The sequence below is a fragment of the Eutrema salsugineum genome, unplaced genomic scaffold, assembly GCF_000478725.1.
Source record: "Eutrema salsugineum unplaced genomic scaffold, Eutsalg1_0 scaffold_2, whole genome shotgun sequence".
In the NCBI taxonomy this organism is placed as follows: Eukaryota; Viridiplantae; Streptophyta; class Magnoliopsida; order Brassicales; family Brassicaceae; genus Eutrema; species Eutrema salsugineum.
The window spans coordinates 3894264-3908384 of NW_006256829.1; the positions used below are offsets into that span (position 1 = coordinate 3894264).

Genomic DNA, 14121 nt, shown 5'->3' on the forward strand with positions numbered 1-14121 from the left:
TCTCTGTTCAGAGAAGTGAGCACGCATTTTAGTTAGAAATCCATAGCTGAAAGTGAGATAAGCATATGACTTGTTACATGCATTGTGGATCAAAACTGTTAAACATACTGTAGATAGCAAAGCATTTCAAGCAGGGCACAATTGCTACATACTTTTTCATGAGGATCATCGATGAAAACAAGAGGAAAAGTTGCTCAACTATAGAGCATAGTTTCGAAAGTTTGATTGCGATTATATGTGACAAATTGTATTACGCTTGCAGTTTGAGCCGAATTGCGGTACGAAATATTGTTTTTTCTCCTTCGTTTTCTTCTCCAATGTTTCTCTGTTTCCTGGAAAACTTATCAACTTTTGTAGCATTTTAAAAAGAGCAACTTCAAATAAGTTCTAATTTTTCTTTCTCAGACTTGTTTTAAGTACCACCAAACACTAACCAGAAAATTATTGATTTCGAGGTGTGTTGAGTGACACAGTAAAATGAGACGTTGGACAGAAAACATGGGTGTGACTGGATTTACAAATATGGAGTGGATGAAACAAACATATTAGAAACTTCAGGGGCCAAAATTAAAAATTACACCGGGAAGATGTAAAACGACGACGTCTAATGGTCCTCGTCAACTGCGACAACAATAGAAATTGATCATCGTCAAACCCGTCAGACTCAAACGAAAAGGAGATTCCGCCGCACGTTGTTTCAAATCGAAAATACGAAAAAAAGCAAGCGACACGCAGTAAAAATCTTGCCTTTTTTTCTTAACCTGGAAGATTAATCAGACCCAGAAAGAGAGACAGAGAAAAAAGAGTTGTATTAACAATTCCTTAAACAAAAGCTTGGACCTTTTACAATTATTCAGAGAGAGAGAGAGAGATTTTTAATGGTGTGGTTGACGAATCAACAGATCTTGAGATGGAAAAGGAAAAGAATTTTGGTGGGATCGTTCCTGTGTTGGCTAATCCTTATGTTCATCACTCCCAAGGTTCCTCTCAATTCCTTACGCCATCATGTCTTCGCCGATAAACGCAATTTCATGGGTATCATCACTCTCTCTCTCTCTCTTTCTTAATCTATCTCTCAATGTATGTATGTCTCTGCATGTGTGTAATAAATTGATTAGGACAGGTGTTTTGTGTTGGTTGATGAACAGGAGTGCCAAATACATTGAATGTCATGACCAACTTTCCATTTCTTATTATTGGTGTTCTTGGTTTCGTTCTTTGCATTGGAGGAAGCTTCTTCAATATAAGGTGCTATCTCTCTCTTCTCTTTTTTTTTGAAAATTTGAGTTATAATTAGTGTTAACATCTGAGTTTTCTTTTTTTTTTGTTGCTTAAGATAGCTCAATTACGTTCTGTAATGCAGTTTGAAAGGTGAGATCTGGGGATGGACACTGTTCTACGGAGGCATTGCAAGCTTGGCCTTTGGTTCTGCTTACTATCATCTCAAACCTGATGACAACCGAATCGTCTGGGAAACTTTGCCTGTTCGTTTTTTCACCACCTTTATAGTCACTCGCTTTCGTTTTCTTCGAAATAATCTTCTTTTTAGTTTATGGAAAAAAGCTTTTAGATGAATCTTCTTTTAGTTATGGACATTATTAATTATTGATTAAGCAAATTGTGAACAAAAACTCGAAGGAATTATCTTAAGTCAAGCTATATAAAGAAGCTTCGATGGGTCTTTCATCTTTGCAGAATCCATGAATCGCTTATTTTTCTTCGGTTGTTTCTACTTTCTACAAGCAAAACATCTTCTATCTTCTTATAACTGATGGAAAGAAGCTTAGATGAATGATTAAGTCGTTTTCGCTTTAATGGTTGGTTTCTTGATTAAAGACGGTATAAATTTGCAGATATTGATTGCGTATTCGTCGCTTTTCTCTAGTTTTTTGGTTGAGAGAGCGGGGGAGAAAGTGGGACTGAGTTGCCTCGTCTTGCTTGTGTTCATATCATTTCTCAGCGTTGCTTACGCCAGGTAACATTAAAAATCTGAAAAATTATTATTTGGATATGTTGATGACTTTAGGCAGCTTAAAGGATTGAAATTATATGCGTCTTAGTATATGATGGCAGAGTGTTTAATGATCTCCGGTTATGCATGACGTTCCAGTTGATTCCTTGCCTGGCGATTCCGGTCATGACCGTTTTGTTACCTCCCAAATATACTCACTCTAGATTCTGGCTCTGGGCAACAGGTTTTTGACTCAGAACTACTTTTTTTTTTTTTTTTGCGTTTGTCTTGTTTACTCTCTTCTAATATAATCTGATAATTTATGAATGAATGCAGCGGCTTACGCTGTTGCCAAGATTGAAGGACTTGCAGACAACAAAATATACAATGCGAATCGATATATCATCAGTGGGCATTCACTTGGACATTTGTGTTCAGCCGTGGCTGTGCTTTTACTCACCCTTATGCTTTTGTACCGAAGCATTCGGTTTCAGAGGTAAACCTTTTCCGAACCGTCTCTTTCTGTCTTTGTTTTTTTGAGTTTCCTTAAAAAATCTGAGACATTTCTTTATTCTTCTTTTGTGTGTGATGAAACCTAAATCAGATTAGGTGACCTCAAAGGCCATCCTTGACATCCATTAATGACTCCTTCCCTCAAGCTTTTTTTTTCTTTTGTAATTCAAATGATGTTTCTGTATTTTTACAGCAGATTTTGTACGATTACTAAGTAGATTTTGTTGGGTTACTCATAAGGGCATGAATAGCATTATTCAAAAATTCTGAGACTAGTAATGATGAGATTTCTCATACTCATTCCGAGCTACCGATTAACGCAAAATATTGTGAACATAGCATTATAGTACTGATTCTGAATAATTCAACTAAAATAGCAACAATGATGAATGGGAACACTCGGATTTCATAGACCTTCGAAGAAACGCAAATGGTCTTCGAATGTCTCAGCATGCCTGATCTTGGTGATCGAGCCATCTTCTTCAACCTGCCCAAAAAAAAAGAATAATCAAAGCCATTAGCTTTTCCCCCATATAGAAAAGCACTCAAATGGTTAAACTTCACATCATGAAAATTTCTCTCAGGATGTTGACTCTGCTGTGTTTTCCCAAGAAAACAAGGAAATGTATTGGTACCCAGTATTCCGGAGGACGCATCTTGAGATTGTAAGTGGAAGCCATGCTCATACAGTATGCACCAGCATCATGAACCACCAGACCAGCTCCCTGTAGCAAAATAGAATTAACTCATTAGATTCCACAATACTTGAGCTTTCAAACAGGATCAGATCCTTGTCTCACCATTGGAGGAGTGGGAAGCTCTCTGTCTTTGCCCAAGAAATCAGCAGATTCACAAACAGGACCCACTACGTCGAATTTGGAAACCTCTGCTTCAGGTGCTGGAGGAGAGATCAACTCAATGTGCTTTTGTGTTATGAAACAAGAACAAGAGGATGTTTAGCTAAATCTCCAAAAGAGAAATTTGTAACAAACATATTTGTTTTACCTGATAAGCATCATAGAGACTGGGACGGATTAGCTCAGCCATACTTCCATCAATCACTATGAAGTTTTTAGTTCCATTTGTCTTCACACCGGTTACATGGTTTACGAAACAGCATGTGTTTGCAATCAACGATCTCCCTGGCTCGATTATTAGATTCAGGTCTCGAGAAAGAACAAGCTCTCTTACCTGGAACACATCAAGGATTGTAAAGATTTTACCAATTCCAGACTTCTGATAACAGATAAAGAAAAGAATTTTGAGATGTTGTTCTTACGGTGTTGATGAGATCCATGGGTGTTGGAAGGACAGCGCCGGTATGGTAATAATCTATTCCTAAACCACCACCAATGTTCAAGTAACTAACGTCAAAGCCTTGACGCCGGATTTCATCAATGTATTCCACCATTAGAACCGCAGCATCTCTGAATATATCCACCTGGAATAAACATAACGTAGAAGAATATGTAGAGCTCAGGAGTTGAGATTTTAGAGACAGAGCAAAAGCAAACTTGAGAAACATGAACAGGGAGCAATCCATATTCATCTGATTACATCAAACACACCAGCTTAAAGCAAGAATACGTATCATATAAAGTACTAGAATCGGAGCTACCTTTGTAATGGTAGAGCCTAGATGGCAATGAGCTCCAACAAGCTTCAGTTCATTGGGATGTGCCTTCACCTCGTCCAGAAACCACTGAAGCTTCTCATTCCTGATACCAAACTTTGAGTTTTTGTTCCCGGTAGCTACATAAGGATGCACCTGAAAAAATGGAACAAACAAGAAAGGCTCACTCTTTTCCCATCTGTGTCGAAGTATCACGTTTAAAAAAAAGTAAAACAAAACCATACCTGAGGATCGACATCAGGATTGATACGTAGCAGAACATTGACCTTCTTACCAGAAATTCTTGAAGCTTGGACGATATTATCCAAGTCAAACTCACTATCAACATTTACGAAAACACCTTCTTGAGCAGCTAGAACTAAATCTTCCAACAGCTTCCCATTTCCATTGAAAATGCACCTATATCAAGAATTATCACAGCACCTTTACATCAAATTGAACAATCCATATCAATATACTCATGTTCCGACTCCATCAACAAGTCAAGCAATACTCCGAATTTATAATTGGGATAAAGTCAACTCCAGATTCCGGATTAAAAAAACTAAGCTCTCCAAATTGGCATTTGATTGTATGAATCAAGCTAAGTAGATAGAGAGCAACGGGTAAAAAACAAAATCGAATTTTTTACTTTGTGGGATCGAAACCAGCACGAAGCGCAAGCCTGAGCTCATTTCCACTGACGAGAACAGCACCACAGCCCAAACTCCTCAAATGCTCCAAAATCTTGAGGTTATTATTAGCTTTAATAGCGTAGCCAATGACGGATCTCACGCCTTCAAGGGCCTCTTTGTAAGCCTCGACGTTCCTTGTGATCTGCGGTTTGCTGTACAAGTAAAAGGGTCTTCTCTCGACGCTCTCCATGATATCCTCGACCTTAGTTCCCTCGCAATAGAGGAACCCACCAGACGATTTCTTGAAACAGTGCTTGAACGCAGCCTGATTGCCGGATTCATTCGTCAGCGTTTTCACCGAGTTCTGGGATACGGCGGCTTTCACGGAGAGGCGTTTAAGTGGCTTCACGGTGGACTTGAGAGACAGAATCGGGATTCTGGAGAGCGAGGTTTGATTCGATTGGTATTGGTTTAGGGTTCCGCGGAGAAATGAAGTTTGGGAGTGAAACTGAGTAGCTGTCGCCATGATTGGGATTGTGAAGGGTGTGGAAGTGCTGCGACTGTGTACAGTGAGACTGAAAATTAGGGTTTCTAAATTGTCAACGAAGGTAAGTTCCACGTGTGAACGGATAGCTCCTGTCGGTGTCCGGTACGGTTGGGATATCCGCCGATATAACCAAGTCAAATTGAACCGGTTTTTATTAAATTGGACAGAATAAGTTGATTTAGACGAATAATTTAGCATAATGTATGTAGACTTTTGGTTAAATTTACCTAGACAAATCATTTTAGCGCTAAGATTGATGTTCTTTTAAAAATTTCAAGATTTTTTTTTGATAAATTGAGATTCACATCTGAGATTTTTTTTTTTTAAATCAAAGTTAAAATGTGAAGGGAGTATTTATAAAGCTTAATTTTCCGAAACTGAAATCGGATGACTGAAACTTGAGGTAGATGGGTCCACCCGACATTAACCATATGGCTCGTATGTCAGCACGATTAATAACTTTTCTTATAAAGATCAATTAAAATTGGCTATGTGTGATGTTTTTATGATACTTGATTCGATGACTCATAAGTGACAATGTAGCTTTTGGTACAACGTTATACAAAAACACTATAATACGGTATTGCATCTATCTGTTATAATTGACGGGTGATATAGTTGGTAAAGGGTACAACTAACTATATACTTGAGAGTTAGTGAAGTAAATCATTTATCACGCTTAACCTTGGGAATTGGGAGCTCGAAAATAAAGGATTAACATAATTGAAAGCAGTGCAGCATTGCCGATGAGGCGATGATATAGTTATTGACTTGGGATTTACTCTCTGAAGAAAAAGGGATTATTCTATAATTATATCAACTTTCGGATCCCTAATCTATTACTTCAATATCTGCACTCACTTAATATTTCTTTCTCTTTTTTTTAACCTGCACCGATCTTAAATTCAAACTTATTCAATTGCGTGCATCGCTTTTATTTTATAAGAAGAAAAAAGTGAACTGCTACCACTATCTGTCGGTGGATTATAATTTTTGTTTTTTTTTTGACTTTTTATTACATGACTTATAATGTTACTACTCTTCTGCCCGTTTTTCCTCATTTTAATTAGAGTATACATTAGTTTCCCTAAAATGATCTCATTACAATTATCCAAATTTCACTGTTCAGTCTATTTTTAGTTACTATAAATTGGAAATTTCATTTATAGTATACTTGGGGAAACTTTGTTAAATTATTAGTTATTTTACCACCCACTGAAGATTCCACAGACTTGGCATGGAAGTCACAAACGATCATTCACAACAATCTAAGAAAAACTAAAAACCAAAAACATAAAAGTATTTAAGAATAAATAAATAAATAATTCTATAATTACTGACCAAAAAAATTATCAAAATTTAAAGCTATTAAGATTCCACAAAAAACTCAGTGTTGTCTCTCTCTCTCTCCCTCTCCACCTCACTCTTTCTCTCTCTCTCTTTTGTGTGCTCAGATCTGACCAGAGGAGAAAGAATCGGAGAAGAAGATGACTGATCGAGTCTTTCCAGCTTCCAAGCCAGCCACCGCCACTAATGGAGTTTCCTCAGGTGGTTCCTTAGTACCTCCTCCAGCTCCGGCGACTGTTAACGGTAACGGAACATCCAACGGAATGGCTAATCAGAAACCACAAGTCTATATTCCGGCTAACCGTCCGATTTACCGTCCACAGCCTTACAGTCGTCACCATCACCACCAATCTCGGCCAAGCTGCCGGCGAATTTGCTGCTGTTGCTGTTTCTGGTCGATTCTGATCTTTCTGATCCTCGCTCTCATGGCCGCCATCGCCGCCACCGCGATGTACGTGATCTACCACCCGCGTCCGCCGTCTTTCTCCGTCCCGTCGCTTCGAATCGGCCGCGTTAACCTAACCACCGCATCGGATTCCTCCGTCTCCCATCTCTCGTCTTTCTTCAACTTCACTTTACTCTCGGAGAATCCCAACCAGCACCTCACCTTCTCCTACGATCCCTTCACCGTCACCGTCAACTCCGCGAAATCCGGCGCGATGCTCGGGAACGGAACCGTACCGGCGTTCTTCAGCGGGAATAAGAACAAGACGTCGTTTCGCGGCGTGATCGCGACGTCTACGTCGGCGCGTGAGCTGGATCCGGAAGAGGCTAGGCATCTGAAATCAGATCTGACGCGCCCGCGAGTGGGATTCGAGATCCAGATGCGAACGAAAGTGAAAATGCAAATGGGGAAGCTGAAGAGCGAAGGAGTAGAGATCAAAGTGACATGCCAAGGATTCGAAGGAACAGTATCCAAAGGGAAAACTCCGATCGTAGCAACCTCCAAAAAAACTAAGTGTAAGTCTGATCTGAGCGTGAAGGTCTGGAAATGGAGTTTTTAAGGGAAGCAACATTGGATTTGATAATTTGACAATTGAAATTTCTGGGTTTTTTTTTTATAAATCTTTTATTTTATTTACTTTTATTTTTTTCTTTCTGGATTTGTGAAACTTTTGGAATGGTCCAAAAGAAGATTTCTCAGTTTTTAGTTATTAATTTGCAGAGAAGAGTCAGAGAGATAAGATATTGTTCTTAGTAGAGAAGGCCAGAGAATTCACGGCTTCTAAAAATTTCTTGGATTTTTCTTTTTTTTCATTTCTTTTTTTCTTTTGGGAGTTTCTTGTTTAAATTATATAATGGATACAAATATAAATGTAATATAAGGAATGGTGTACTAAAAAGCTGGAGATGCCAATAGCTGAAAACAACTAGTATTAGTGAGCATTTAAGTAGGATCATAACATTAACATACAAACATGAACAGAACCTTAAAAGTGCAAAAGGAAAGAGACAATATTGAAGAACACAATGGGAGAGATGTGTTTAATGTTAGATGTTGAACCATCTGATCTCACATGATATCACCATTTAAGAGAACGTACCTGATCTCTCCTTTTTTTTCTTTTTCTTTTTGGGGTTTCCTGATGTAATAATATTCAACGTCAGTAGGAAAATCATATTTCACCATTTTCAATGGGTAAGCAGCAGCTGCTGCATGCTGTATATGATCAAATATAAAAATCCTTTCGAAAATGGGTATGTTGACGAAAAAAAGAAGGGTACGTACTCTATATTGCCATCAGGATCTCCTAATAAAAGATAAATCCACAGTTTGATTTTATCACTCTTAATAAATCGATTCCGATTCGAAGAGGTGCGTTTGAAGCCCAGCGAAACTAGTTTCTGTCCAATGTTGTTCTTTCCTTTATGCTTAACGAGCTATGTGACCATATACAGACAATGTGTTTCCACTTTACATTGGCGGTCTGAAAATCAAAATGAGAGAAATGAAAAACGTGTTTTTGAGATATATCAAGAGCTTATATACTGTACTTGTACATAGAAAAATTTGGTGTACTGTTATGGAACTTATTTTACTTTTCACAATATTTTCAAGAGAAAGTCAATAGTTGACGAAAATGATTAAAAACATTTTAAAAAAAAGTTTTAAAGCAGGCCCAAATCGAACCAATTCAACAAAAATGTCAAATACGATTTTATCGATTGGAATAAAATTTGAAGCCCAGCATTTAGTTTCTCACTTTTCTTCTCTGTTGGGTTCCGACATCATTGGCTCCGTGGGGCAGCGAAGAACAGAAGAAGAAGAAGAAGAAGTAAAAAAACAGTAGAAATCAGATTCTCTCCCTATCACAAGCTTGATACTTCGCTACAAAGCAATCTCATTTTTGCGTTTCGAAAGGGAAGCACTTGGTAATATCATCTATGGCGGAGAAACTCGAGCCGGCGAAGGTTTTGTACTGCGGGGTTTGCTCTCTTCCAGCGGAATACTGCGAATTCGGTCCCGATTTCGAGAGATGTAAGCCATGGCTCGTTGAAAACGCCCCGGATCTCTATCCTGATCTCCTCAAAGGTACCCCAAAAAAAAACTATATATCTCAAACCCTAATTCTTAAGTTTCGTCCTGTTCTCGCAACTCGTTTGATTTTCACTGTGTTAGCATTGATTCCTTTGCAGTTTTTTAGTGATTTTCTTAATTGAAAATCCCGTCTAAATTATTCAACCTTTTAGATTATTCCTCCGATTTTTTTTATTTATTATTCTTGGAAGAGCTTAGAAATTCACTCTTTGTTTTCTTGATTCAATATCTATGGGTCTGTACAGTTTGGTGAATATTTCTGTAAGCATTCGATAAACAGGTCTTCCTAAGATAACCATGTCTATTTGGACTGCTGTTCTTTGTGTATCTTCGATTTATAATGCTGGATTGTCAATGCTAAAGTATATAATTTTCGGTTCTTCTTATTTGTTCTACTGATATGTAAATGAGTTTAATCTGATTTTGACAACTCAGTCACATTTGATATGAATATTAATTTAATGTGCAGAAGCTAATGAGAAGGCAGCAGATAATGTTTCTGACAAACTCCAGTCCGTGGGAATCTCTTCAGGTGGCGCTGATGGGGCACCATCTTCAGCTCATACTGGTATGTAACCGTGCACGCGTGTCCACATACATTTGCATGATTTTCTTAAAAGAGCTGTGAAATGTATTTAGTACATGTAAGTCTTATAATGTGTACACATATTTGATACTGTGCATCGGCATGTAGAAGGCCAACTATATGTTGCTTAATGGCTGGAAGCATCTGTAATGTTTATCTTTTGCTGAGGAATCTGTATTCGAGCTGTTACATATGTGGAAAGGATTCAGCATTGTTTTTGTTGAATTGTTAATCATTGGAGTTTCCAATTTATAGGAGGGACATCCAAGAAAGAAGAAGTGAAACGGCTTCCTGGGGGAAAAGTAAAAAAGAAAGTAAGTTTTTGTCTTCCATGTTACTCGAATGTAAGAAACGTTCAAAACAGACATGCTTGGACATTCTTCTTTTAAGTGATTTGCATATCTGAGTTTTGTTTTCCAAGTTCCTTCTTCGTTTCCCTGTTTGTTCAATTGTCTAATTTACGGATCGTGAATAGGAGAGACAAGAAGTTATTATAGAAAAGGTTGTGCGCAACAAGCGCAAATGTATCACCATTGTGAAAGGACTAGAACTGTTTGGTAAGTTATTTGTTCTTTGGTGATATATCTTAGCGAAATAATCTCATTCTCACGAGCTTTAAAATTTGTTCATCAGGGATAAAACTCAGTGACGCATCCAAAAAGCTGGGGAAGAAGTTTGCCACTGGAGCATCAGTTGTCAAGGTATGTAGAAGATGGATTGCATATCGAATATGAATAATAGGTTATGTGCTTAGATATATTAGTGAATGCTGGTTTTGGTCCAGCTGATCTTGTAACCAATGGGAGCATATATGATCTGGGTTGAGCAGCTGCTTCTGGTTTTGGAGAGTTTGTAATTGCTTTAGTTAGACCTGTTGGTTCTCTGATTTCAAAGAAAACTATGAAATCTTATTCTCTATATACGACTTTTGACCCTTCACTTCATCAGAACCATTTTTACTCTCTTTTCTTCCTCTTATGCTGAGGTTTTTTAATTTCTTTCTAATTTACTGTGTTTCAGGGACCAACTGAAAAGGAGCAAATTGACGTTCAAGGAGATATAATCTATGATATCGTGGAATTCATTACAGACACTTGGCCCGACGTAACATAACTTACCTCTTTTTTAACCTTCTTTTGTTCGTGTTCCTCTGCATTCACTTGATCTCTCACTTCGTTTGAATAACTAGTGTAAATCTGCTTCACAATCCTTACTCTTGATTACTGTGTTTACAGGTGCCTGAAAGATCCATTTACTTTATCGAAGATGGGAAGAAGGTTCAGGCGGCTTGATGATCACCTTTGTCTGGGTTTTTTTGGCATGGCAGGTTCTTGTAGACAAATCTAGTTCCTGAGTCCTCCCATGTCTTTGGAGGAAATCGCATCGCTATAATAACTTACGTAACGTATAGTTTGGGTTATCATACTATTTTCTTGTTCGGATCTCGATAATTCCAGACGTGTTTCTTCAAATATTTCTGTTGGTGGGTTTGAAAATTTATAATTTAATGCTTTTTCTTGATTCGTGACCCATTTTCAGCTTTCACCAACTTCGATATATATACTGAATTCAGTGTTCGAATCTTCTCTTCTTTACCTCAAAAAAAAAAAAACAAGTTAAACCTTTACAATCGATTGTTGAGAGTTTGAGACATTACCTGACACCAAAATTATACCCACTGTAAGAACATTTCGATCTCTTTACTGTGCTTAACTGATTTATCCAAACCTTTTTTATTATCATTATCATGGAAAACTAAACTTCACATTAGACATTAACAGCTGTTTAAATTCGTGAAGTAATGGGAACAACTAATCTCATGTGGTCTCCATTACTTGTACTGGTATCACCTGAATCATCATCTTTCTCGAAATCCAATTTGAAGAATGAGAAAACAATAGAAGCAAGCTGATGCTGGTGAGACGTGAACTCATGATCAGCTCCTTCAATAAGACACAGTTTATGATTCTTTATGTATTTGGCAAATTCGGCTGCTTCTGCTACTGGCACGATTCTATCGTTTGACCCATGAACTGTTAACACCCTGATATATTAAGAGAATCATTAATTACTCTATCAGACTGAAACCAAAAGAGACAAATCCTTGTAGAGTGTGATGATACCGAGAATGATTGGAGATTTTACCTGCAGTTTTCATCAATTGAGAGACATGCTTCACGAGTATTGGTTGTGAGACGATCCATTAGCGTCTCTTCTGTTACCCGATATTCGAACTTTCCTGCAAAGAAAAAAAGGGCAAAGAGTTGTCTTCAACAGCACCATGTTCTTTGGCTCTAACAATCAAAAGGCTAAAAGGCTGAAAGATTTACCCTTTCGATTCCTAACGTCGATGAACCCACTCTCTTTAATTCTCTTGAAGTAGTCTTTACCAAGCCTCCCTTCTATTCCTCTCTCAAGAAAAAACCGGCCTGAGATATTCACAACAGTCTGCACATCCTTGTACTTTGCTGCATACAAAAGCACCACATTTCCACCTGACAACAACAACAACACGACGCTCCAGTCAACATATTACCTTTCTTGAAATCCAAAAACATGAAATCTCCCTTAGTTTTACGTTTTCAGACCTTTACTATGTCCTATTATTGCAGAAATCTCACGGTTCTCCCCACGCAAGTGTTGGAGAACAGAGCGCAGATCTTCAGCTTCACGGCGGTAGTTACCATACTGAAATGATCCTTGGCTTTCCCTGAAGCCCAGAAACATTTTGAGTAAGCAACAAACACTTCACGAGTTATGTGTTTAAGATATAGTAAGAGGATTCACCCACCCGTTGCCAGAGAAATCAAACCGGAAAGAAGTGATCATTGCTCTTTCAAAGACATTGGCAATTGTAAGCATGGGAATCCGATCCTAGACGATTATAGTATTAGAGCAAAACATTGCAAATGATGAAGAAGACTGATGAGAATGATACAAAGCCAAAAAAGAAAACCTTTGATGACTGAAATCCATGGCAGATGACAACAGTCTCTGTTGAGCCGGTATCATGCAAAACTCCAACGAGTTTCTCACCATGACTGTTCTCAATTACAACTTTTCGTTGTTGAATCTCTACGCATAATTCCAGAACCAAAAAAATTATCCGATCACCAACAATGTTCAAGCAGCTATAAATCCCAAAGAAACTAAGCTTGTTTGGAGATTTCTATAATCAATTTCCCAATCAGATCGGTCTAAGCGTATGGATCAAAACACAATGATACAGAATATGGTTTTTCCCACTATATTGAGGGGTCATGGAACGAGAGAGGATGTGAAGCTACCGGAGTTCTCGATTTGATCGTGGCTAGATTGACTCCGGCGAGTCTCCGACATCGTCGCGCGGAGGAGAAACCTGGAAGCTCAAAGTTTAGATATGGCTCACTGCGACTAAATTTTACCGATTAGCTTTTAAGATTACGCCAAATTAATCGTACAAAAATACCCTCTGTATTTTACAATGAAGGTAATATATTATTATATTTACAAAAATTACCGAATGTTTTAATCTTTATTACAAAAATAGAATATTATTAAGAAAATAGAGTACTTAAAAATGTGTTCTCCTTGCTTTATAGAGCTTTATATCACAAAATTGAAAAATTTAACGATTGAATATTGCTGTAAAAAAAATGATTGATTATTGAAAGGAGAATTCTTCTAATACATAAACAAAGACCATCGACTAAGTTGATTTTAAAAATATTATATTAACCCTGCCTGCTGAAATTTCCTCAATCATAGAAATTACTATTAATGATTACTCCAAAGACCTTACCTTGCATTGTCAATGATATTATTAACAAAAACCTAGGACCCAAAAAGCATATAATAATCACAATAATTTAAATCTCATAATTGACAGCTATCCTGAGAGTTTCTTCCACGATACTTCAAGCTCAAGTAAAATAAGAACTTACTGCCAATGTCAACGCTAATGGCATCATAAGTACGATGAAGTTTTGTGACGACTCTATAATCATCTTCTTGGCAAGATCCCAAGAATACTTATAAATATACATAAGACACATCATTTTCGGATCAATTAATCCCGTTACGGAGTAAGATCATCAATGGCTGAACATGGAAACGTCGAGAATCTTCTTCAAAACGACATGCTTAATTAACCGGACTTCCTTGCATTTCCAGTATCGGTTCAATTTATATTATAAAATATCAGAGTTTAAAATATCAATATATCAATATCGGTTCATGTAAAAATCTATAATCGTTATATCTAATGCTCAAATTATCCCTATGTTTTTTCGCAGAACCAATAACCAATAACAATAAAAAAAAAAAGCGGGTTTTTCATTGTTGTCGCCAGTGCCAGGAAACGAATACAAATCCCTACTAAAATTTTGATCATAATCAAACCCGTTAAGTAA

General features: G+C 37.5%; 5 protein-coding genes across 6 annotated transcripts; 3 read left to right on the forward strand and 2 right to left on the reverse strand.

The window, feature by feature from the left end:
* The first annotated feature begins 694 nt into the window (after nucleotides 1-694).
* LOC18017446 lies at nucleotides 695-2743 on the forward strand. Its single transcript, XM_006399643.2, has 7 exons — nucleotides 695-1035; nucleotides 1149-1248; nucleotides 1364-1484; nucleotides 1854-1975; nucleotides 2074-2195; nucleotides 2288-2447; nucleotides 2556-2743. The coding sequence occupies exons 1-7, from the start codon at nucleotides 879-881 to the stop codon at nucleotides 2581-2583; spliced, it is 810 nt and encodes a 269-aa protein (XP_006399706.1). The 5' UTR covers nucleotides 695-878; the 3' UTR covers nucleotides 2584-2743.
* Nucleotides 2744-2789: 46 nt separating this feature from the next.
* On the reverse strand, nucleotides 2790-5292 carry LOC18017448 (diaminopimelate decarboxylase 2, chloroplastic). Its single transcript, XM_006399642.2, has 8 exons — nucleotides 4729-5292; nucleotides 4322-4496; nucleotides 4083-4232; nucleotides 3744-3905; nucleotides 3470-3655; nucleotides 3265-3387; nucleotides 3100-3189; nucleotides 2790-2951 (listed from the first exon to the last, which is right to left on the reverse strand). The coding sequence occupies exons 1-8, from the start codon at nucleotides 5235-5237 to the stop codon at nucleotides 2871-2873; spliced, it is 1476 nt and encodes a 491-aa protein (XP_006399705.1). The 5' UTR covers nucleotides 5238-5292; the 3' UTR covers nucleotides 2790-2870.
* A 1334-nt stretch (nucleotides 5293-6626) lies between these two features.
* LOC18017447 (NDR1/HIN1-like protein 6) lies at nucleotides 6627-7981 on the forward strand. Its single transcript, XM_006399644.2, has one exon. It carries the CDS (start codon nucleotides 6746-6748, stop codon nucleotides 7607-7609), a length of 864 nt encoding a protein of 287 aa, XP_006399707.1. The 5' UTR covers nucleotides 6627-6745; the 3' UTR covers nucleotides 7610-7981.
* Nucleotides 7982-8807: 826 nt separating this feature from the next.
* Nucleotides 8808-11249, forward strand: LOC18017449 (translation machinery-associated protein 22). Of its 2 annotated transcripts, none has more exons than XM_006399645.2 (7): nucleotides 8808-9138; nucleotides 9614-9712; nucleotides 9986-10044; nucleotides 10206-10287; nucleotides 10364-10431; nucleotides 10751-10834; nucleotides 10966-11249. In XM_006399645.2, exons 1-7 carry the CDS (start codon nucleotides 8991-8993, stop codon nucleotides 11020-11022), a joined length of 597 nt encoding a protein of 198 aa, XP_006399708.1. In that variant the 5' UTR covers nucleotides 8808-8990; the 3' UTR covers nucleotides 11023-11249. The 2 variants fall into 2 exon arrangements, with proteins under 2 accessions (XP_006399708.1, XP_024012081.1); XM_024156313.1 differs by having other exon boundaries at nucleotides 9617-9712.
* Nucleotides 11250-11354: 105 nt separating this feature from the next.
* LOC18017450 lies at nucleotides 11355-13139 on the reverse strand. Its single transcript, XM_006399646.2, has 7 exons — nucleotides 13018-13139; nucleotides 12687-12805; nucleotides 12522-12604; nucleotides 12319-12440; nucleotides 12061-12225; nucleotides 11876-11969; nucleotides 11355-11774 (listed from the first exon to the last, which is right to left on the reverse strand). The coding sequence occupies exons 1-7, from the start codon at nucleotides 13067-13069 to the stop codon at nucleotides 11516-11518; spliced, it is 894 nt and encodes a 297-aa protein (XP_006399709.2). The 5' UTR covers nucleotides 13070-13139; the 3' UTR covers nucleotides 11355-11515.
* Between the last annotated feature and the right edge of the window lie 982 nt (nucleotides 13140-14121).

Excerpts from the sequence above, each read along its gene's own strand:
- LOC18017446 (XM_006399643.2), top strand. The coding sequence starts at position 879 with ATGGTGTGGTTGACGAATCAACAGATCTTGAGATGGAAAAGGAAAAGA. Across the intron at positions 1,036-1,148 it reads CGATAAACGCAATTTCATGG|GAGTGCCAAATACATTGAAT; the intron begins GTATCATCACTC and ends GTTGATGAACAG. Across the intron at positions 1,249-1,363 it reads GGAAGCTTCTTCAATATAAG|TTTGAAAGGTGAGATCTGGG; the intron begins GTGCTATCTCTC and ends TCTGTAATGCAG.
- LOC18017448 (XM_006399642.2), bottom strand. The coding sequence starts at position 5,237 with ATGGCGACAGCTACTCAGTTTCACTCCCAAACTTCATTTCTCCGCGGA. Across the intron at positions 3,656-3,743 it reads CCATGGATCTCATCAACACC|GTAAGAGAGCTTGTTCTTTC; the intron begins GTAAGAACAACA and ends GATGTGTTCCAG. Across the intron at positions 3,190-3,264 it reads AGCTTCCCACTCCTCCAATG|GGAGCTGGTCTGGTGGTTCA; the intron begins GTGAGACAAGGA and ends ATTTTGCTACAG.
- LOC18017447 (XM_006399644.2), top strand. The coding sequence starts at position 6,746 with ATGACTGATCGAGTCTTTCCAGCTTCCAAGCCAGCCACCGCCACTAAT.
- LOC18017449 (XM_006399645.2), top strand. The coding sequence starts at position 8,991 with ATGGCGGAGAAACTCGAGCCGGCGAAGGTTTTGTACTGCGGGGTTTGC. Across the intron at positions 9,713-9,985 it reads ACCATCTTCAGCTCATACTG|GAGGGACATCCAAGAAAGAA; the intron begins GTATGTAACCGT and ends TCCAATTTATAG. Across the intron at positions 10,288-10,363 it reads GAAAGGACTAGAACTGTTTG|GGATAAAACTCAGTGACGCA; the intron begins GTAAGTTATTTG and ends TTTGTTCATCAG.
- LOC18017450 (XM_006399646.2), bottom strand. The coding sequence starts at position 13,069 with ATGTCGGAGACTCGCCGGAGTCAATCTAGCCACGATCAAATCGAGAAC. Across the intron at positions 12,806-13,017 it reads CGATCAAATCGAGAACTCCG|AGATTCAACAACGAAAAGTT; the intron begins GTAGCTTCACAT and ends AATTATGCGTAG. Across the intron at positions 12,226-12,318 it reads AATAATAGGACATAGTAAAG|GTGGAAATGTGGTGCTTTTG; the intron begins GTCTGAAAACGT and ends TGTTGTTGTCAG.